A 23,879-nucleotide genomic window follows, 5' to 3' on the forward strand; every position below is an offset into this window, starting at 1 on the left:
CACAGTGCGGTGGTGTATCCACTGACTATGGCAGTACTCCAGGTGTCCTCCCAGTTCACAGGTAAGCTGGCCTTTATCCACATAGCCGTGCAGGTCTGATAACGAGTTCAGCATGACGATCTGAAAACATATTAAACAAAACACAGGAGCTGTAGCGACTATCCTCTCCATCGGGATATAATCTGAAGGCTGGTGGGTTGGATTTGAGTGGGAATTATGTTTGGGATTATTCCTATAATCAATGCTTTGTTAAATCCTTCTGGAGTAACATTTTTGGCGCTACACAAATAAATCACCGTTAGTGAACTATACGCCAAGTACGTTAGATTCGCTTTCTTTGTTTATTTTTATTTTATTTATTTTTTTCTGTTCTGTCTTGGTCCTGTTAACTGTCTCGTCTTGTCTTTTTTTGTTTTTACCAGCTGCTTCGTAGAAGCGACAGGTTAGTGTTTACCTGGGAAACTTGCGACCGGTAGATGGACACCGCTAGTCTTTCTGCTGAGTGTTGCCAAGTCTGCATATTTCCAGCCTAACGTGGATTCATTCACAGTTGCATGCCTGGTTTGGTTTTTGGAGGCTGCTTAGCTTATTTCTGTCACGACAGTTGCCACCACTGGCAACAACCCATAACATCCCATCGTCTGCACGGCATGGCTAGTCGAGCAGTTCTGATTGGCTGCCTCGTCTCCAGCCATGTTGCCTCAGAATTCTTTAGGGTCACTAATTTGAGCATAACAGCGGAGCGCAGCTAAAAAGTGGCATAACGTCAGCAGCAGACCCACAGATAATAATAATGCAGCTGGTAATTAATTGATTTAATCAATTTGGGCTTGTTTGTTTTGTGTTTCTGTTGTTTGCTTTGTTGTATTATTTCACCTATGCAAGCCATTCATATGCTAGAAGGGTAGGCACAATAAGCTATAAGGCTTCAGCTCCGAAAGGTAGAAACCACATCTTTTGATAACAAAAACAAACACTGACAGAACGGGAACCGACTTCAACTTGAATTGCCACCTGGTGTTAACAGCATCTGTCACACACAGCAGAAGGCAAATACATGCATGCACACTATTATCCATGTACAGTATGTACACACGAGGACTGAAAATGGAGAAGTGATGAGTGACATTTTTCACTCTCCAATTTCTCCTATAAAAGGCGTGGTTTTACCCTGCATGTATACAGTCTGTAGCAGATGGTCAGACTGTGTGTCAGACAGACAGACGTTGACAGTGCCGTATTAACATCTCTGAGGGCCCCTGGGCACTGTAGCTCGAAGGGCCCCCCTTCACGCGCGTGCAACATTTTTGCTGTTTTGGGGCCGTTTTGAGGTGGTTTTATGCCGTTATATTGGCCTATTTCCGGTCGCCTACCCCCCCCAGAGTGACAGCCAATCTAGCGCATTGTTGCTGCTTTACACACAATTGCACTTTTCAGCTGCCTTCTCACCAACAATAAAACACTAATCTTTTTAGACACCATTTATTTCATTCGGATTAGCAGGGACATTTTCAGTGGAGCTAAAAAAACCTTTTTTCCCTTTTTTTTAGGGGCCCCTGGTGCCTAAGGGCCCCTGGGCACATGCCCAAAGTGCCCATATGGTAGATCCGACCCTGGACGTTGAAAGCCACAAGGATGGACGTCACGTACGGTATGACAGGACTCTGTACTGTATGACAGGACTCTGTACTGTATGACAGGACTCTGTACGGTATGACAGGACTCTGTACTGTATGACAGGACTCCGTACTGTATGACAGGACTCTGTACTGTATGACAGGACTCTGTACGGTATGACAGGACTCTGTACTGTATGACAGGACTCTGTACTGTATGACAGGACTCCGTACTGTATGACAGGACTCTGTACGGTATGACAGGACTCTGTACTGTATGACAGGACTCTGTACGCTATGACAGGACTCCGTACTGTATGACAGGACTCTGTACGGTATGACAGGACTCTGTACTGTATGACAGGACTCTGTACGGTATGACAGGACTCCGTACTGTATGACAGGACTCTGTACTGTATGACAGGACTCTGTACGGTATGACAGGACTCTGTACTGTATGACAGGACTCTGTACGGTATGACAGGACTCTGTACTGTATGACAGGACTCTGTACTGTATGACAGGACTCTGTACGGTATGACAGGACTCTGTACTGTATGACAGGACTCTGTACTGTATGACAGGACTCCGTACGGTATGACAGGACTCTGTACGGTATGACAGGACTCCGCAGAGAGATCATTTACACAATGGCACAATGGCACTAAAGCATGCAGCCCTTAGCAACCCGCTTGACACCTATATCATATGATAATGATCTTCCAAGCGCTTTTTATATCCAAAACACGTACGCCTCATTTACGCCTAGTTCACAGCTTCCAGACAGTACATTCCTGCTTTTCTCACTGCAAAACTTCAGTGAAAAGATTTAACTTTCCTCGATGTTTGGCCGTCGTTAGGTGTTTTTTTTATGAATAATATTTGAAAAATATCATTAGATTTTCTTTTTTCTTTTCTTTTTCTTCTTCCGGGGGTCCCTGGCATGCACAAGACCTTTTCAGATGGGGGTCCGCAGGCCAAATACAATTCAATTTGGGGATCCTTGACATGAAAACTTTGGAGAACTACTGCCTTAAAGGACCACTTCACCACTTTTCAACTTCTCTTCCTATAATTGGTCCTAACTAATGTTCATGATAAAATACCACAATTTTTTCCTACTCAGTCTGTGTCTCATAGGAAGGCTGTGGGAAGTTCAGAAACCCGTCTACCAGTGACATCATCGATGGTGAATCCAAGCTAATAGAAACGGCAGGCTTTCTTTTCCTGAAAAGTTGCAATGCAAAAGTTGAAGCCATCGTTCTCACGATAATAAATATCTAAATATATTTTAAAACAAATCTTGTTTAAAAAAAAATCTGCCTAATGATGATGTCACTGGTGGACGGGTGTCCGAACTGCCCTCCTATGAGACACAGACTGAGTAGGAAAAAATGGTGGTGTTTTATCATGAACATTAGTGAGGACCACTTATATGAAGAGATGTTGAAAAGTGGTGAAGTGGTCCTTTAATGTCACAGGCTAAACTCCCAATCCCTCAAGACCCGCCTAGGTCCTAGGAACACCCCTGATCCTCGCCATAGATAGACAATACGTGGAAACCACGCCACCTTCCCAGAATGGATTCGTTTTTACGTCCGGATACCCCGCCCCGTTGCGACCGCATGGCCTTGCTGACGTCTAGGCGGAATTCCACTCATGGTTTGAACTAGGCGTTAGACTTGAGGTTTTGTTACTACGGCGAGCTTGTAGAAAACAAGGCAAGGGAGGTGGAATATGGGGATCGTTTATACAATGGCATGTACAGTAGCATGTACAGTAGCATGTACAGTAGCATGTACAGTAGCATGTACAGTAGCGTTCAACATGCTGCTTGGCCCTCTTTTATACCTAAAATATGTTTGTCAAAAATAGGCAATCTATGTAGCCGTAACACTTTGAGAATAAGAATAACTATCTCTTATAATTAGTTAGTAGATCATTCACAAACTGTTAGTTAATGAGTTACTATTAATAATGACTTGTTAAATGCATGTTAATGGGTCACGATGCATTGTGAGCTTGTAGATCTGATGTCATGGTGTCATGGACTTAAAAGTAAAAGTATTTTTAAAACAACAGATTTCTTTCCCTTCACATTTTTATCCCACGATTTTTGTAACCCATTTTCTTCACCCAGTGTCAATTTGTCTAATGTAATCCTGGGCACTACAATCCCTCTGCCAACCTGGGGAGAGCAACGGACTGACCGTCATGCTTCCTTCAATGCATGAGGAGTCCAAGCCGCTTCTTTTCACCTGACAGGGGGGGAGTTTCCCCAGTAAGCACGTAGCACGTGGAAGGAACACGTTATTCCAACCAGTTCCTTCCCCCTCCATCAGGCGCCCCGGCTGGCCAGGGGGAGGCAGTATAGAGACGAGGATTACTGCCTGATTTTTTTGTGAGGCTATACCTACCCTAGGGCACACGGGGAGAACATGCAAACTCCACACAGAAAGGCCCTTTCGCCAACCCCACCTCGGGTATGGGCACTGATGATGCTGAGGAGAGAACACACCCCCGCCAGCGCCCACAGCGTCCCCAGCGGGAATCAAACCCAGGACCTTCTAGCTGTGAGGCGACAACGCTGTCGACTGCGCCACCGTGCCCCAGACAGGCTGACAGACAGAATGATGTTGTCATGCAAACACGGCTGTAGATGAGAGGTGTGGTTTGACGTGTGGTACTGATTCTACTGAAGCATGCTTACCGGTACCTTCATTTTAAAGTCATCTCTGTGGAGCCTAATGCCAATGTCAGCTATTGCCCTCTGGAAGAACCTGGAAGGCCTCAGAACCAGTACCAACTGCAGGTTTCCTGGGAACGCCCCCTGGGGCATACACACACACACACACACACACACACACACACACGGACACACACACACGGACACACGCACGCACGCACGCACACACACACACACACACACACACACACACACACACACACACACACACACACACACACACACACACACACACACACACACACACACACACACACACGTAATTTACTGTACATCATTACACTGGGCGTAGTTCCTAATTGAATTACATGACACTGAGTGGGACCATTGTTCAGACCGGAATTTAAAATGACTATTTCAGGATCATATTGTGCTACTGTAACTACGCGTTACGTTCACTTGTACTGCCCTCTAGTGTTAAACACAACTAAGTACAAGTTTATCCTTACAAGCCAAATTGTATCAGGAATGAATGATACAGATAGGAGGATGTCGGCTTATTATGAAGAAATTAAGAAACAAGATTTTGTTTGTTAAAGGACCACTTCACCACTTTTCAACCTATCTTCGAGGACCTAGGTCCTCACTAATAATCATGAAAAAATGGTGCAATTTTTTTCTACTCGGTCTGTGTCTCATAGGAGGGCTGTGGGCAGTTCAGAAACCCGTCCACCAGTGACATCATCGATGGGGAATACAAGCTAATAGAAACTGCAGGCTTTCTAGTCCTGAAAAGTTGCAATGCGAAAATGGAAGTCATCGTTCTCATGATAATGAAAATCTAAACATTTTTGTAAAAGAATCTTGTTTAAAAAAAATCTGCCTAATGATGATGTCACTGGTGGACGGGTGTCTGAACTGCCCACAGCCCTCCTATGAGACACGGACTGAGTAGAAAGAAATCGTGCCATTTTATCATGATTATTAGTGTGGGCCTATTATATGAAGATAGGTTGAAAAGTGGTGAAGTGGTCCTTTAAGCCTGTGTGATTGATTGTATAATGAGAATAAATAATACATTTAATGGCAAATACATGTGAGAGACAAAAATATAGATTTGTTCTTTAGCAGCCATGCTGTTACGTGGCTTTGTTACTGGAGTCCTGGTGATATTAAAAGTCCAGGGTAGATCATACATGGCCGTTGTTGTACGATATTGTTTAAAACTCAGAGCCACGTTGGTACCATTTGTTTCTGTCTAGACTGTCACTGTTTTATTTGGTTATCAGGAGCCAGTTGCACCACCTCAGTTCAAACTTATCCTAGTTATACCCATTCTGGACGCGAACCCCTTTTGGTGTTTTAACTAAGCATTATGTTATACTTTAGCTATTGAAAAATAGCAGATCTACAAGCTCATGAGCTTGTAGGTCTGCTATTTTTGAAAAATCGTGAAAATGTGGCACAAATCTTTGAATATATATTCTTTCAGAAGACTTTTTTTTTTATTTCGACGTCAGGCCTAAATGGCTTTTAACTCAAGACTTATGCATGACTAAAAAGCCATTTAAGCTATAACTAACTAGGCTAACTTAGTGTGAGGTGGTAACCACAGTTCCACATCTGTCAATAGTCTCTGAGGTCTGCTGACCAGTCACTATTGACAATGCCAACAGACCTAACCCGGAAATCAAGAGGTGACCGTGCTTTTGCGGTTGCGGCCCCAGAGTTATGGATAACCTTCCCCCCCACATTAAAGCTGCCCAATCCATAGAGATTTTTAAGTCCCTTCTCAAAACCCACCTTTTCTCTCTCGCCTTTGACACATTCTGACCTGAGATCAGATTCTAAAAATGTCTTCTACATCCTGACAGTTTTCTGAAAAAGCTATGTTTCTATGTCAGTCGTTCTTTGATTTTTCAAAAATAGCAGACCTACAAGCTCATAGCTATGAGCTTGTAGATCTGATATTTTTCAATAGCTAAAGCATAACATAATGCTAACACCCAAAATGGGTTAATGTTGTTTGATCTAGATAGTTACGTATTTGTTTTTTGATTCCAATGGTTATGTATTCTTCTGTTATTCTAGTACTTTCTCGATGTAATTCTTTGATCATGTTCTTATACCATGTTTTTATACATTGTTTCTATACTCTGTACTACTGTGAAGCACTTTGGTCATCTTCGGTTGTGTAAATGTGCTATATAAATAAAGGTTGATTGATTGAATAGTGTACTTGTTTTGTACACATCTGTCACATCAGACAGATTGATGTCCCCGTTGGCTATAAAACCAGGATGCTGGCTTTATTTGCATTGGGGCCATAACCGTAATGTTAGGAGCAAATGGCTTGTTGTCTGCAGTACTCACAGCTATCCTGGAGAGAGAGGCCTTCACCGCGCTCCATTTGTCCCTCCGTCGGTCGATGATGATGACGAAGCCAATGCTGGCTGCATCCAGGCTAGAGAAATGATACAGTAGACAATGTATTATTCCAGATATACTATTCATTGTGCGTCCACGATGTTGGGGAGGTTATTTTCAAAAAGTACTCAATTGTTTTACTCAAGTAAAAGTACTAATACTGCAATTTAGAAGTACTTCGTTACTTGTAAAAGTACGGAATTGAAAATGTACTTGAGTAAAAGTACAAAAGTATTTGCATCAAAATGTACTTAAAGTACTAAAAGTAAAAGTATTCATATTGCAGAATGTCACATTTCACAAATTCAAAATGTGTAGAAAATCTATTGAAAATAGCCAATCTACAAGCTTGTAGATCGGCTATTTTCAAATGGCCGAAATGTATAGGGTTGTCATCGGGGGTGGGGGAGAGTGCACGGCAACTGGTACGAGAATTAGTCACTCGCATCTCTGTCGGAGCAACTATGACTGTGTGTGGAACGGAACTAGCCTGGCTAATAAGCCAGACCGAATCAGCCGTTGGCGGATTACGGTCTGGAGAGGCTTAATTGTACGCCCATTTCCTACACCAGAGAACTGGTGTGGCCAATCGGGACACGGTATGCAATATGGGCGGGCTTTGGTACAGTGACGTTCAATGCTTGAGACGTTTGACTGACAGTAGCTCTGACCAATTGCGTCAAAGAGAAAATGTTTGAACCCGCCCCCCGGGAAACAAGATCCATACACAGCATCTCCAGACTCAAATACCACACGACAGTGTGATTTGAGTCTGGCTTATTAGCCAGGCTAGAACGGAACACCAACTCCCGCTGACTGATGTCTGAGGTCGCCTCCTATGGGCACATCAACAAAGGCAGCGGCAACAATGGACTGAGCTGAGACTGAAAGGGAAGACTGCGTGTCTCCCTGACACGGACCATTCTCTGTCTCACTCTGTGTTACTTTTTATTTTTTTATTTGTTTTGCCATAGTATGAGTGCATTGTTGTCCATACTTTGAAAGCGGGGTTGCAGGTTTTACCATCTAAACTTAATCTCCATCTGGTTTCCAGGCCTGGTCATGAACAAATATCTGAAGCCATGTCCGACATATTAAATGGGTGCCATGTATGTACACAGGGTACTCATAAGTAGGCACGACACAATAGTGGACTTGATATCAAAAGATATATCTTCCATTTTCAGGTCAGCTATAAGAGCTACTCAATTTGGAGGAGTCATTGTTTCCTTTAACCCATTTTTGGGCGGGAACCCCTTTTGGTGTTAGCATTATGTTATGCTTTAGCTATTGAAAAATAGCAGATCTACAAGCTCATAGCGCGCCACCTGCTGTGTCTGACAAGTATGTCAACTGTTTTGTTACATGACTGTTCTGCCATCTACAGGCACTTTGTAACTGGCTGTTGTCCTATTATCTGACTGTACTGGCGGTGTTTATGACCTTTGTAACTGGCTGTTGTCCTATTATCTGACTGTACTGGCTGTGTTTATGACCTTTGTAACTGGCTGTTGTCCTATTATCTGACTGTACTGGCGGTGTTTATGACCTTTGTAACTGGCTGTTGTCCTATTATTTGACTGTACTGGCTGTGTTTATGACCTTTGCACAAGGCATTCTTGTACTTCTGTGTATGTGGACATTAATACAGTATTTTTTACATTGTGGTATATTGCTATGCTATAGTTCTCTGCACTGATCCTGTGGTCCATAATTGTCCCAGTCCTACTCCTACACTCTGACCTGACAACGCATGTCAGGACAACAGGCAAGTCATGTTTAGTCTTCTGGTACTGAATTGATGTGTCAGCGATCCTCCTCAGGGACTTGAAATCTCAACCCTGCCTGTCTGTCTGTCTGTCTGTCTGTCTGTCTGTCTGTCTGTCTGTCTGTCTGACTCAATGATAGATGGTCACACTACTGATGGAGCCAATTCTAAATACCGGCCGGAGGATCGGGTTTCTACCAGAGTCAGTACGTTTAAACTGACCACTTCAACCCCTGTTACAACACACCTCAGTTGTGTGTGTGTGCGTGCGTGCGTGCGTGCGTGCGTGCGTGCGTGCGTGCGTGCGTGCGTGCGTGCGTGCGTGTGTGCGTGCGTGCGTGCGTGCGTGCGTGTACCTGGGGATGCTGGTCAGGTAGGTGACCACGTTAAGGAAGTCCTCGTCGGGCAGGTCGCTGAAGCCTGAATACTCAGGAAAGGTGATGATCGGAGCGCCATCTTTTCCTCGCCCTCCTGCGACACACACACACACACACACACACACACACACACACACACACACACACACACACACACACACACACACACACACACACACACACACACACACACACACACACACAGAGGGTTAGGGTTTATACTGTATACTGCACATACTGCACCGAGTGCCGCACTACGAGCTTGGAGATCTGCTATTTTTTTAAATGTGGTGCAAATCTTTGAATATACATTCTTCTTTCAGAGTGAATGTTTTTGAACTAAAATCTTTGCTTCTGAGGGGTTCCTCTTCCTGGAATAACATATTTTCAGATGGGGGTCGGCGGCCAATTACATATCATTTTTTGGGGTCCTTGGCATGAAATATTGAGAACCACTGACATAGAAACATAATTATGTGTTTCAGAAAACTGAACTGTCATGATTTAGAAGACATTTTTTTAAATTTCGACGTCAGACCTAAAATGGATTAAAATAACTTTTGTCAGATAGTATATTGAGAGTGAGCAAGGTATCTGCAGGAGGGTATATAGCATACTGTAGCAGTGGACCCACTGAAAAATAGGCCATTCATTTTTCCCATAGAGATTTACAAAAAACATTTATATCAATTATTTTAAGCCTATAGAATCAAGCCATCCAGGATCCTGGTGAGTCATGACCATAAATAAAACCTTTGATTCTGTGGAAAAATTAAAATGAAAAAACGCTAAACAAAGGGTATTTATTAAATGTAGGCTAGTGTATCATATCATTCATAACATTAAATATTCAAATTTATTTTTATTTTAGAGTCTTAGAACAATTGATATAAATATTTTTGTAAATCTCTATGGGAATAAAAACAGAGTTTTCAGTGGGTCCAGAAAACCACTAACCTGACTCCACCAGATGGGGCAGCAGAGAGTACACAGGGTTCCCCCAGGAGGGGGAGAACCAAGGGGCCAGTGAGGCGCTCCAACGTTGAAGCTCTGGGCCCTAGTGGTAAGAGGAAGGACTGCAGGCGGACCCGTGCACGGACACGTAGGACCATCACTCCCTACGTCACCCCGGTCCGGAGGAGGTACTTCCGGCAGTCTTCCGGGTGCTTCAAAACGCCACTGAGCAACTTCATCGAAATGAATAGCTTGGGGGCGGGGCTAGTGCTCCAGTTCGGTCTCTATCCTTTATATACTCTATGGGGAGAACCCTGTGTACTCTCTGCTGCCCCATCTGGCGGAGTCGGGTAAGAAAACCACAGCCACTGCTATGCTCTAGAGACTAGATTTAAATCTCATCTAGTTTCATTTCCATTTAAATGACTTGCCGCTCAGTTCTTCTCTCTCATCAGTCTCATCCGGACAACAGACATGTTTGATGTTAGGTTGTGTGTTAGGTTGTGTTTAACCCATTTTGACCTGAGATCAGATTCTAAAAATGTCTGACAGTTTTCTGAAAAAGCTATGTTTCTATGTCAGTCGTTCTTCGACTTTTTTCAAAAATAGCAGACCTACAAGCTCGTAGCGCGCCACTCGGTGGCACGCTATGAGCTTGTAGATCTGCTATTTTTCAATAGCTAAAGCATAACATAATGCTAACACCAAAAGGGGTTCCCGCCCAAAATGGGTTAAATTGTAAGGCTGTTCTATTGCCTATTTTCTGAGCGATAATCCTATCAATTAATTACTGATTCAATTAATCCAGGGGAAATCCTTTTTTTCTGTCACATACAAAACAGTTGATTTTTGCTCTACCCTTCCTTCCCCAAAGTATCCACTAGATGGCAGCCTTGGGTTAAATATAGAATGCTCCAAAGGCTGTTTTGAGGTAACTTGGTTTCATATTTATTTATTACACTGCACTATTATTGGTGTTTATGTTTCCTCAATCAAATCGATGGACGGTTATGCAAAGATAATTGTGATTAACTCAAATAATTGCGATTAGGCGATTATGTGTCATAATAATTGTAACAGGCTTGTTGTACACACTTAGCCTGGTTAATAAACCAGACCGAATCAGCCCTTGGCAAAAAAAAGTTGCCTACCAGCGGATTACGGTCTGGCGAGGCTCAGTAGCACGCCTCTTTCCTACAGCAGAGAACAGGTCGGACCAATCGGGACACGGTATGCAATATAGGCGGGCTTTGGTACAGTGACGTTCAATGCTTGAGACTTTTGACTGACAGTAGCTCTGACCAATTGCGTCAAAGAGAAAATGTTCCCCGGGAAATGAAATCCAAGTGGAGCCAGCCCAGACTGATATACCGCGACAGTGTTGTGTGATATTAGTCTGGCTTATTAGCCAGGCTAGTACACACTGACACAGTGTAGGCCTGCACAAACCCATTTAGACCTGATGTCGAAATTAAAAAATAATTATTCTAAATCCTGACAGTTTTCTGAAATACCTGTGTTTCTATATCAGTGGTGCTCAATATTTCATGTCAAGGACCCCAAAAATTATATGTAATTGGCCACTGACCCCCATCTGAAAATATGTTATTCCAGTAACCCCTCAGAAGCAAAGAGTTGAGTTAAAAACGTTCGCTCTGAAAGAATATATATTCAAAGATTTGCACCACATTTTCACAAATTTTCAATAGCTAAAGCATGACATAATGCTTAAAACACCAAATGGACCCTTATAGATCTTTAACTCTTGAAAGCGTAAAATGAAACCAAATGGACCCTTATGGGGTCCATTTGGTTTCATTTTGCGCTCTCAAGAGTTAAGTTATTGTTAAAAACATCTGCACTACTTAATTTACAAGAAGTCCACACAACAATTAGAGAATGTAGAAGTGTTATTTTGATCGGATAGGACGTCACATCAATGTTCATGCTCATGGAATTGTGGACAAAATCTTATCCAACGACAACGAAATATTCTTTAGTTTTGGGTCCGAGAGGTTAAATGTGACATCAAATGGTGGTCCGTCCAGAGGGACTCAAATTCTGAATAAATAATTGGACCTTGATACGAAAACTAAGGGTTGAAAACCACTGCTCTATGCAAGCTCCCGTCTCACAGCTAGGCTTCCAACTGTAAGCAGACAGTCTATAGCTGCAGTGAAAGGAAGGGGTCTGCCTGACTGAGACATGTTGCAAATACTGTATGTGACCAGATTTGACTGAAAGCCTGCCATCGCGCAAATGCCAGCTTTTCACCAGAGGAGAAAAACATTTTCGTTTTTTTCCCAAAATGAGTGTATAGCACAGGCAGACTCTTCACATACTAGAGCATGTCTGAAATAAGTGTCAGAGCTGAAATCGACATGTAAATATGAAATAAAGGCTTAAACATGTAGCTAGGTGTAATGTTAGAGACCACAGAAGTGAACCTTTCAAGCCTGTTTTCTCAACTCGCTGTTTTCTGCAAGACATTACTCTATAAGCCATATCTCCAAAACTGGTGGGTCAAACCGAACAACCAATATGTCAATTTGAAGCTATGATTTACTGCTTTCATGACATGAAAAAACGAAAATTAAAAAAAATCCAATGGCAGGTCTCAGTCAAATTTAGTCACATATAGGCCCAGGGACGTGCCGAGAGTGTTAGAGAGGCAGGGGCTGAAATCCTGTAAAAGAGGGCACTTTTGGACAAAAATAGCGAAAATAGCAGATCTACAAGCTCACATCAGCACTCTTTAGCTAGTGGAGATGCGGTGTGTAACGACATGGATTTCTAAACAAATTTGTTCAACGCAAAATACTGTGTTCAAGTTCAGGAGACTTCTCCTGAATGCTGCCTTCAGGTATGGCATGGGAAGGAGTGGTATGTGCATTTCTTTCACCATAGCCTAAATGCTGCATTCATGGTCTGGAAAGGGCAGTTGTTTTACAGACGGGTAAGGGGCTTGAAGCCCCCTTTGATGTCTATGTGTGTACGTCCCACTTATGTGTCATAGCATGCTGTGTGTCATAGTGACCTATACATGTCAGAACCAGCTGACTGGTCCATATGTTACTGTAATGTGACTCTAATCCATCCCACATGGAGAGCTGGTGCATTATTAGACCAACATCACTGGAACAATATGAAGACTGCAGTGCAATAAACGTACGTACAGTTATGCAAAAGGTATGGAAGAATAATAAATAATCCGACCCAAATTAAATTCTCCACAAGAGAATTTCAAGCTGTCACGTTATTTTTAAGTGGTGTAAACCACTCCTACAACTGGCTTTGTTAGTTTACGTGTCTGTCTGTCTGTTTGTCTGTCTGTCTGTTCGTACCAAAAAATGAGCATGGTTGCTACGGTCACCCAGTTCACACGGGTGTGATTTCATTACGTCAGACATTACGTCAGACCACAGCTGATCAGTCTATATAAGACCTTACACCACTCAGTTCACACGGGTGTGATTTTTATATAAGGAGGACCAGACAATCATTTGCAGTTTGTCATAATAAGGAGGTGGATCCAAACAAAACAGTTAGAATGTCACAGACTCTAATGCTTAATTTAGATGTCGTCAATACAAAGGACCACAATGGAAACAAGCCTGGGCCTTTCTGTGTAATTCTTTTAGCATAACCTTTGATTACAGTACTCTTACCTGTACTGTTAATAAGCAAGTTAATAAAGGATCAATCAATCAATCAATCAATCAATCAATCAATTATGCAATATTGAAGCAATGATTTGTATGGCGTGTCCTATAAGTCCATGTGGGCTGGGCGCCTTGGGTGCATGACACAAAAATAAAGAATCTATCTATCAATCAATCAATCGTACGACGTCAGTGTCGCATGCTGAAAATAACAGCTTGAAGACCTGCTTTTTTTCTGTGCAGAATACATCAGGCTTTATGTCGTATGTATAAAATACAATACCAAAATACCCAGGCTTGACATAGACCCACATCTCAGTAAGAATAACTTCACCCACACAGGGGTTTTTTTCCCTTCTCCCCAACAGTAAAACTTTTATAACTTTAACTTTTAGAGGCCAGCCTTGCTGAGACAAGGGTTTCTGGGGTGCTTATAGTTATATTTTGCCAGTGTGAGAAAGGTCCGATTCTCTGTGGTTTAAAAAACACTGGAAGAACGGAATGACAGGAATCCCTTAAGAATAGACTCCACCGCTGCCATATAGCATGCCACACTGCCACAACACATCTGGAACAGCTGAAGGGACTCTGTAGGACTGTCACTGTCAGCATGCCACTGGCATTTGACCAAGACCAGACGGAGAGCACACATCACACCCATTTTAAAATCACTTCACTGGTTGCCTGTTTCATCTAGAATTGATTTTAAGGTCCTTCTGCTAGTTTTTGAGTGGTGTAAACCACTCCTACAACTGGCTTTTGTGTGCAGAAAAAAATGAGCATGGTTGCTATGTTCAAAATAATTTCTGACGTAATTAAATCACACCCGGGTGAACTGGATGACCGTAGCAACCATGGTCATTTTTTCTGCACAAAAACAGCCAGTTGTGAAATCACATCCGGGTGTGAGGCTAAATAATACCTTACCTTATATAATACCTTAGACATTACGTCAGACCACAGCTGATCATGCTATATAAAACCTTACACCACTCAGTTCACACGGGTGTGATTTTTAAATCTATTCATGGAAATGCACCTGCATATTTGTCTGAAATGCTCCCTGGGTATGTGCCTGGAAGAGCTCTTAGATCCTCGGGAACTGGTCTTTTAGAGGTTCCTAAGACTAGACCTAAAACTAAAAGGCATGGAGAAGCAGCCTTCAGCTATTACGGTCCTATAATGTGGAACAGCCTGCCTGTAAACCTGCGGCTCTCAGAATCCACGGACATTTTTAAAAGAAACCTTAAGACACACCTTTTTAGCATTGCTTTTAATTAGGTCATATCATTATCCTTGTTTATGTTTATTTGTAATGTTTTCCAATGTTTTCTTTTTCCTTCTTTGTTTTTTCCATTCCCTTTAATGTCTTTTATATTTGTAATCTGTGAAGCACTTTGGGTTGGACTTGCTGTATGAAATGTGCTATACAAATAAAGTTTTGATTGATTGATTGATTTTCAACTCAACTACCAGTCTGTCTGACTGTCATCGTCCAGCAGAAAAAAGAAAAAAAAAGTACACCTATATACAATTTTGGTTGAGCTTAATCTGACAAAATGATAATTTCATTTGGATATCTGTTTGTTTATTATACCAATACCCCCTCATTGCTGACTGGCTGAAAACAAATGATTCATACAATAATGCATTCATATGATTATGAATGGATGTTGGATAAGCATTTCCTGCTGTAAGGACTCAGCCAGATGTGCCCATTTCGCATAGTGATTGATTTAATGTTTGTCTACTACAGTATCTACAGTATCTGTACCCTTATAAGGACTCTGATACTGATATTACAGTACGTGTCGTGTATTTTAAGGACTCTTATATTATTTTGTATTAGTTATTTGTATCTAGATTCTACACGGACAGGGGAAGGTGTCTCACATACGGACACTATATATACATATACATATATATATAGTGACACTTTTGTTGTAGGACTATGCAGGATACAGCGCTGAAGAATCCCTAAACACAGAAACACGTCCAAGTTGCCAACTATGTCATGAATAAAAAGCGCTGTGGGTGCTGGCATTCTCTTTTTATAGACTTCATTTAAAGTTACTGTCCCAACCGCGCACCCGGTAAAAATGCTGAAAGAGAGATTGAGACGAGACCTTAACCCATTCTGGACGGGAACCCCTTGTGGTGTTTTAACTAAGCATTATGTTATACTTTAGCTATTGAAAAATAGCAGATCTACAAGCTCATAGCCCGCCACCGAGTGGCGCGCTACGAGGTTGTAGGTCTGCTATTTTTGAAAACATCGTAAAAATGCGGCACAAATCTTTGAATATATATTCTTTCACAGCGAACGTTTTTTTTATTTCGACGTCAGGCCTACATTTAAAGAAGTAGACTCCAGATACGGACAGCACTGCTGGTTTTCTCATGGAAATTGACCGGCGATATCTGATCAGAGGCATTTTATGAGCAACAATTGCAAACAAAACAGTTGATTAGCAGCTGAACAATATTTTACAATTATTTCTGTTTTAATTTCCATTTGATGTCAGAGTATAAAAGCCCAGCAGTGACTCTGAGGTGACGTGGGATTCACTATCTAGCAGTCTGCCAGGAAACACCTCGTCTGATTAGAAATGACATCATGATGATTAATGCACCACGTTAAGTACAGTAGATGTGTGCGCACGCCACGCCACGCACGCACGCACGCACGCACGCCCGCACGCACGCACGCCCGCACGCACGCACGCCCGCACGCACGCATGCACGCACGTCTGCGCTAAGTTCTGCTGTTACCGTAAGTGGGGAACTCTCTTAAACAATGACACATTTCCTCATAATTGGCTTATCTATTCTACAGTAGGTCACATCATTGTGTGATATCTCTTAGTATTAATAAGAAGAATGAAGAGCCGTGTTGCTCATATCCGTTCCTCCGTTGCAGTCGTGAAATACACAGACAGCACCACCTCATAAAAGTCACAGTTAAACTCCAGGTATAGAAGTTGCCTCTTTTTGCCTCTTCTCAATACTCAGTGGCGTGCACAGATAGACACTAGGGGGTGCTAGAGCACCCCCTGCCCTTTTGGCAATGTGCCCTTTAGAAACAAAAAAAACGTTTTTTATTATTATTATTTGTTGTACAGTTACACTGTACAGTATGTGGACCATGGTAACATTGATCAATTCTTGATAAAAAGCTTCTAATATATTATTTAGGCCCCACAATCTATAAATCTCACACTATTAAGGCAACCGGCCGGTTCCACGCGCTGCACAAAGTGCCCTTTTTTCCCACTTGAGCACCTGCCCCTCTAAATGTCTGTGCACGCCACTGTCAATACTACTCGATACCTTTAACCACTCTACTGTATACCCGGCCTAAATGCTTTGTTGACTGGAGTCCCAGATGGAATGGAATGCAATTCATCAAATGCTTGTCATCTTGCTGACACATTATTAACTATAAGTGTCAATCTGTATTCTGTGTGGGCAAAGAATCTGAGTACATTCCATTCCATGTCTCTCCTGCCTTTACATTCCATGTACTTGAATGCAAGGTATAAAACTGTTCTACTGGGATATGAGAATTATATATAAGTGTAAAAAGTGTGTTTAACATCAACACTAAAACCGCTTATTGTTATACAATAATAATGTGAACTGTGCCGTATGTGTTAACCCATTCAGGACGGGAACCCCTTTTGGTGTTTTAAGGATTATGTTATACTTGAGCTATTGAAAAATAGCAGATCTACAAGCTCATAGTGCCGCACCAAGTGCCGCGCTATGAGCGTGTAGATCTGCTATTTTTGAAAAATCCTGAAAATGTGGCGCAAATCTTTGAATATATATTCTTTCAGAGCGAACTTTTTTAACTTAAATCTTTGCTTCTGCGGGGGAGGTCCCTGGAACACCATATTTTCAGATGGGGGTCGGCTGCCAATTACATGTAATTCTTGGGGTCCTTGACATGAAATAGTGTGAGAACTACCGACATAGAAACATGGGTTTGTGGCTGTGTGTTTACGTACCTGAGAGCATGGCAAACTGTCTGTGTGTTTACGTACCTGAGAGCATGGCAAACTGTCTGTGTGTTTACGTACCTGAGAGCATGGCAAACTGGCGATGCAGTTGCTCTATGATGTCGACGGCCAGCAGGGGCCTGATCTCCTGCTGCATAATCTCATCTAAGACAGGAGACAAGGAGAACACGTTAAGAAGACACAGGCATACACACGCCCACGCACACGCACACACACACACACACACACGTACGTCTGAGAGAAGGCACACAACACGCAGATGGACACAACACGTTACTCATGTCCTGCTGGCTGCATAATCCACTTAGCACGAGAAAAGAGCATGGCTGGCTAGATGTAGATGGACGTTGTCGACTGATTGAGCCCAGAGAGAAAGCATGAACCAAGTGTTTGAAGACTGACTCAGTGTTTCACCCAAAGTACACAATATGATGACTAGGACTTCCACACAGACTACAGAAACATGCTGTAGGCCAGTCAATCTAATCTTTATTTCGGGTGTGACCCGAAATAAATTGCAATATTAATCGCCAGTCAATCTAAGATTTGACCCAAAAGAAATTGCAATAGTAATCAAGGTTTTTTTATGATCCTTAGGGTCATCCAAATAACATATTAAAAATGGATTATTATATACATTTTGGATAAGGGTAAATTCAGAGGTTGAACGTTTGGGTACCATTGGAAACCTATAATGCAAAAAATAAAATTTCAAATTCGAATTATGCTTTAACCCATTTTGTGCGGGAACCCCTTTTGGTGTTTTAAACATTATGTTATAATTTAGCTATTGAAAAATAGCAGATCTACAAGCTCATAGCGCGCCACCGAGTGGCACGCTACGAGCTTGTAGGTCTGCTATTTTTGAAAAATCGTGAAAATATTTATTTCAGAAAACTGGAGGATTTAGAAGAATGTTTTTAAATTTTGAGGTCAGGCCTAAGTAAGTAAGTATCATGTGACATGTCAAATTAGGGGTTATATATTCATGATTCTGAATCCATTCCAAGCATTAGTTTTACACGAAGAACACACTTAGTGGGGTAAAAACAGCCATAGCCACTTGAGTGTTTGTCGTGCAAAACTAATTAAACTATGTTATTTGGATGACCCTAAGGATCATAGAAAAAACCTTGAATGATTACTATTGCAATTTATTTTGGGTCAAATCTTAGATTGACTGGCTTCACTCACACCACTAAAGGAATATCAATCAAAGCATCATGGGTAATTCACAGCAGCCATTTTGACAGATAAACACAGCTGGAGGTATAGTAAGGTTAATTGCAGGTTATGTGTCATTTAGGTGTTTCTGTGTGTCAGCATGAAGTCAATCTGAGAACCCATCGTCCAAAAAAATGAAGGAAAAACAGCACCCTCTTTTATTGCATGTTTTTTTCTCCTTTATTTACCCAGGGTAGTAGCTGAGCACAAGTTCTCATTTTCACCAACGCCCTGCACATAGAAACACACATTAAAACCTGGGAGCTGACCAGTACAACCTCAGTCTTATACTGTTGGCCACGTAAGCAGCTCCACTGGAGCAGTTGGGGGTTCAGTGCCTTGCTCAAGGGCACTTCAGCGGTGTTGGGGTGAGTGATGACCAATCACTTTCCGACCCAGATTTTTCCTGCCCGTCCGGGGGAATCAAACCGGCAACCTTTCGGCAACAAGGGCGCTCCTCTAACCCGCTACTGGAGCAGGAGCTGTCCAGGAGCTGGCCCACAGAAACACTCACACACCCACAATTAATGTTATTACCATCAGCTGTGTTTACCCTGGCTGTAAGGGTCTACACCACTGGTTCCCAAACTTTTTCGTGTCAAGGACCCCCACATCAACATTTATTAGGCCACGGACCCCCCATTTGAAGACATATGCCAGTGACCCCGATAAGGGAGGATTTTTACGGCTCTAGCAGTGATTCCGAAACATGGACCCCCACTCCCCAGTTCCACACGCATTAGGCTACGGACCCCCGATTTAATGGCATTTCTATCTCTGGTACCCCAATTTATATTGTAAAACCGCTGTTAATTTAATTTACTATATTACAGACCCATAAGGGTCCATTTGGTTCCTAACTATCTCTAATTGAGCTACAGTAGGGACCCTCAAGTACCCCCAGGGGTCCCCGGACCCCACTTTGGGAACCAATGTTCTACACTAACGTTGTGCTGAAATGCCAAGCTTGAACTACCTTCTTGCATCGTATCACAGTAATTCTCCTTGAATATTACTTACTGTACATGCTGCTTGAATAGTCAAAGTGGAAGTGAAAGTGAAGTGAAAGTAGATCTACAGTAGTACCCTGAGTCCAAAAGAGTTTGTTGGACGCATAGCTTAATCACGGTGCGTTGTGTTGTGAGCTTGTAGATCTGCTATATTTTTGGTCACGGTCAGGTCACACATATACAGTTATTTGTGCCCCAAGAAGGGGAACATAGCCAACGCATGCCGAGGTGTGTACGTCGAACGCGCCAATTACCCATGTTGCCTTGCGGGTTTGTGTGCAGTGCATGCCAGGTTGGCTCACTGAAGGAAAACTACAGGCGAAAAGCCTGCCAAGTGGTGTCAACGTACCACCTCTTTCCTATTGGTTGATGGCCGGTCAAAGTTCACCAATGTTGAACTGCACCAAAGACAAACAAAAGGAAAGCAATTAAGGCATGTCTCTTGGCTTCTTATATCTGTGTGACGTAGAGTATAGGCGCCTGGATCATGCTGGAGTGATCCAGTGTGAGTGAGGGATTAGCCGAGATTTGGGGGTATTGGAATTTGGCTATAGATGGAATGTGAGCGTATGGGACGTGTCTGTTTATGACATCTACAGTACAGTATGTGTGATGATGTCACACATACTGTACATTAGTACTGCGCCCATAAATCAGGCTTAAAAGTCCAATGAGCACAGAAAGACTTCCCATATAGCAGTGTTGGAAATAAGTTTAGTGTAATATGTTTTAGTGTAATATGGTCTGAAGTTCTGAACGCTGGTTTCCATTTCAGGGGAAGGCGATGCCATTGAGGAAAACACTGCCTTGTATACAGTGGGACCAGTCATGGTTCTGTACCCTATATTCTCTGGCCTTTTTCTAACAGGACCTTTGACGTATGGGCGACTATAGACCGAGACATGTTCTGTGTGTGTTCAATAAGCCCTGCCCTGCTTTAACGATTATTGGGTCAATGATATGGACCCCGAAGCTGTAACCACCAGTGAACAGAACAATCCCCCCTCTTGTCTGAGAATAAAGACGGCCATTAACAACACAGACTATACAGCTCATTACCAAGAGAACAAGATGCCCTGCTGGGCAGAAATAGACAAAGACGAAGAGAGGAAGACAGAGGAAGAGAGGGAGAGAAAGACAGAGGAAGAGAGGAAGACAGAGGAAGAGAGGAAGACAGAGGAAGAGAGGGAGACAGAGGAAGAGAGGAAGACAGAGGAAGAGAGGGAGACAGAGGAAGAGAGGAAGACAGAGGAAGAGAGGAAGACAGAGGAAGAGAGGAAGACAGAGGAAGAGAGGAAGACAGAGGAAGAGAGGAAGACAGAGGAAGAGAGGGAGAGAAAGACAGAGGAAGAGAGGAAGACAGAGGAAGAGAGGAAGACAGAGGAAGAGAGAAAGACAGAGGAAGAGAGGAAGACAGAGGAAGAGAGGAAGACAGAGGAAGAGAGGAAGACAGAGGAAGAGAGGAAGACAGAGGAAGAGAGGAAGACAGAGGAAGAGAGGAAGACAGAGGAAGAGGGAGAGAGAAAGACAGAGGAAGAGAGGGAGACAGAGGAAGAGGGAGAGAGAAAGACAGAGGAAGAGAGGCAGACAGAGGAAGAGAGGGAGACAGAGGAAGAGGGAGAGAAAGACAGAGGAAGAGAGGGAGACAGAGGAAGAGAGGAAGACAGAGGAAGAGGGAGAGAGAAAGACAGAGGAAGAGAGGAAGACAGAGGAAGAGGGAGAGAGAAAGACAGAGGAAGAGAGGAAGACAGAGGAAGAGGGAGAGAGAAAGACAGAGGAAGAGAGGGAGAGAGGAAAATACAGAAAAAGAGAGATAGAAAGCATGTGGCGAGAGTGAGAGAGAGGTGTTAGGAAGAGAGATAAGAGCAGGAATAGATCGAGCTACAGTACAGTACCAGATGAGAGAGAGAGAGAGAGAGAGAGAGAGAGAGAGAAACCAGAATACAGAGGTATTTAATGCTGCCTTGGTCAAGGACCAGTCGTGCTGACTCTGCTCTGCCTTATCAAGGATATAGTATTGACACAGAATCCACCACAATAATAGCACTGTTTCCGCCACACTGGCATGGGAAAGGAAAGCCTCTGAAACAGCATTTTAGATCATGTGACGTGAGTGACACACATATAATACCAATAATACCATGAAAACAAATAATTTCCGCCATCCTCACACAGGTAAAATATTCCCCATCAACTGCGTTGCGTCATTGCTTTTCCACCAGCGGCTCTCACATTATATTACCAGACAGTGTATCTATAAGTATCGACTGTGTGATGGGCCTCTATATGGTCTCGGATTGCAGAGGAGCTTATCTGACTGATACTGTATGTCTTTGAAGGTGCACACACGCATCTGTATCTATGTTTTAGTTTTATTTATTGTATTCCCTGTCCCTGCGGTCAGAAATATTTTGGGGAAAAGCATAAACGCATCAGGGTTTATCTCATACTGTAGTGCAATTTCAATGATCAATTTTCATGTTCATCATGGCATGTCTCCATTATGCGTGCGTGCGTGCGTGCGTGCGTGCGTGCGTGCGTGCGTGCGTGCGTGCGTGCGTGCGTGCGTGCGTGCGTGCGTGCGTGCGAGTCTTGATAGTGTGAGCTGTATTACATCCAATATCGAAATTAGTCAAGTCCAAGTACAACTACAGTATTTGGACAGGACACTCAGCAAAAAACTGCTCAGTGCACACACCGCGCACAGATGCACACACACACACACACACACACACACACACACACACACACACACACACACAGCGGAAGCTTAAGCTGCGCCAGGAGCCTGCTGTTAGTGCGCTTATCTCTATCCTGACAGAAGCGCTGATATCTCACAGGAGCATCAGGTTGTAATAAGAGCAGCACATTAAATAAAAAAGCAGGTACACACACACGACGACGCACACAATGCAACAAAAAGAAGGATATGGCCATTCGATGTCCAGGCAGGAACACACCCCGTCCATACATACAGTACCTACATCAAGAAGTTATCCCATTTTGAGCAGGAACCCCTTTTGGTGGTTACATACATTATACGTTATAATTTAGCTATTGAAAAATAGCAGATCTACAAGCTCATAGCGCGGCACCGAGTGCCGCGCTATGAGCTTGTAGGTCTGCTATTTTTGAAAAATCGTTAAAATGTGCCTCAAATCTTTCAGAAAATTGTCATGATTTAGAAAACATTTTTTTTTTTACGTCAGTCCTGAAGGGGTTAAGCAACAGGCCTGCATTACTGTAGCCCTACATCTCCAGCTGGGAGGATGTTCTGCATTGTTGAGACATCAAAGCAGAGAGGTGTGGTACAGAACGTGCACTGTGCAGACATAATGTATGGGTGGGTTCAAGGGTCAAGGGTCAGGCACACAGTGTTGTCTTATAGTATGTAACGCCAGTGCTGCTGTTTTCAGCAATGGGATATATTTTTTGGGTGAGTAGATCTTGTTGAGCTGGTCATTGTGAAAGTAGCTCTCAAGTCAAAAAAGTGTGGGCACCCCTGTCTTAGAGCAGGGGTTCTCAACCCGTGGGTCGCGACCCCTCGGGGGGTCGCCAAATTATTTTAGGGGGTCCCCAAATTATTATTTTTTTTAAAAATTCAAAAAAAGATTTTTTTTTTACATTTTATTTTCACGATTTTTAAAAAATAGCAGACCTACAAGCTCATAGCGCGCCACTCGGTGGCGCGTTATGAGCTTGTAGATCTGCTATTTTTCAATAGCTAAATTATAACAATGCTTAAAACACCAAAAGGGGTTTAAGGTTATTGTAGCAGTCAATTTATATTGGGGGTCGGGAGGGGGCGGGGCGGGGGTCCCGAGACATTGCCAAAGCATTTCCGGGGGTCCCCGGCCAAAAACGTTGAGAACCCCTGCTCTAAGGCGAGAACATGTCGAGCTCTGTCACGTCACCGGAGGCTCCTCAATGGAAACACGTTGATGGGCGGCGCGGACCTGTACCTGATGTGGGATGGAGACCAGTGTTGTTTTCGTCGACTAAAACGAAGACGAAAAATGTACGTCGACTGCCTTTTTTTCACTGACGAAAACGAAATGGAAACGAAATGAAAACTAAGCTATGATGACTAAAACTAAGACTAAATATCGTCAACAAATAAAAACTAGACTAAA

General features: G+C 42.9%; 1 protein-coding gene across 1 annotated transcript in view; it reads right to left on the reverse strand.

Moving 5' to 3' along the window:
• mcf2l2 (MCF.2 cell line derived transforming sequence-like 2) overlaps positions 1–19,722 on the reverse strand; it is a gene marked incomplete at its 5' end in the record, with an annotated part of 156,436 nt that extends 136,714 nt beyond the window's left edge. Inside the window, 6 exons of the mRNA XM_079507069.1 lie at positions 4–120; positions 4,327–4,446; positions 6,676–6,766; positions 8,854–8,917; positions 17,573–17,656; positions 19,713–19,722. Of these exons, the coding sequence (XP_079363195.1) occupies positions 4–120; positions 4,327–4,446; positions 6,676–6,766; positions 8,854–8,917; positions 17,573–17,656; positions 19,713–19,722 (486 nt within the window). The remainder of the gene's footprint in view (positions 1–3; positions 121–4,326; positions 4,447–6,675; positions 6,767–8,853; positions 8,918–17,572; positions 17,657–19,712) is intronic.
• Positions 19,723–23,879: the final 4,157 nt, after the last annotated feature.

The sequence above is a fragment of the Electrona antarctica genome (assembly GCF_951216825.1).
Source record: "Electrona antarctica genome assembly, chromosome: 7".
NCBI lineage: Eukaryota > Metazoa > Chordata > Actinopteri > Myctophiformes > Myctophidae > Electrona > Electrona antarctica.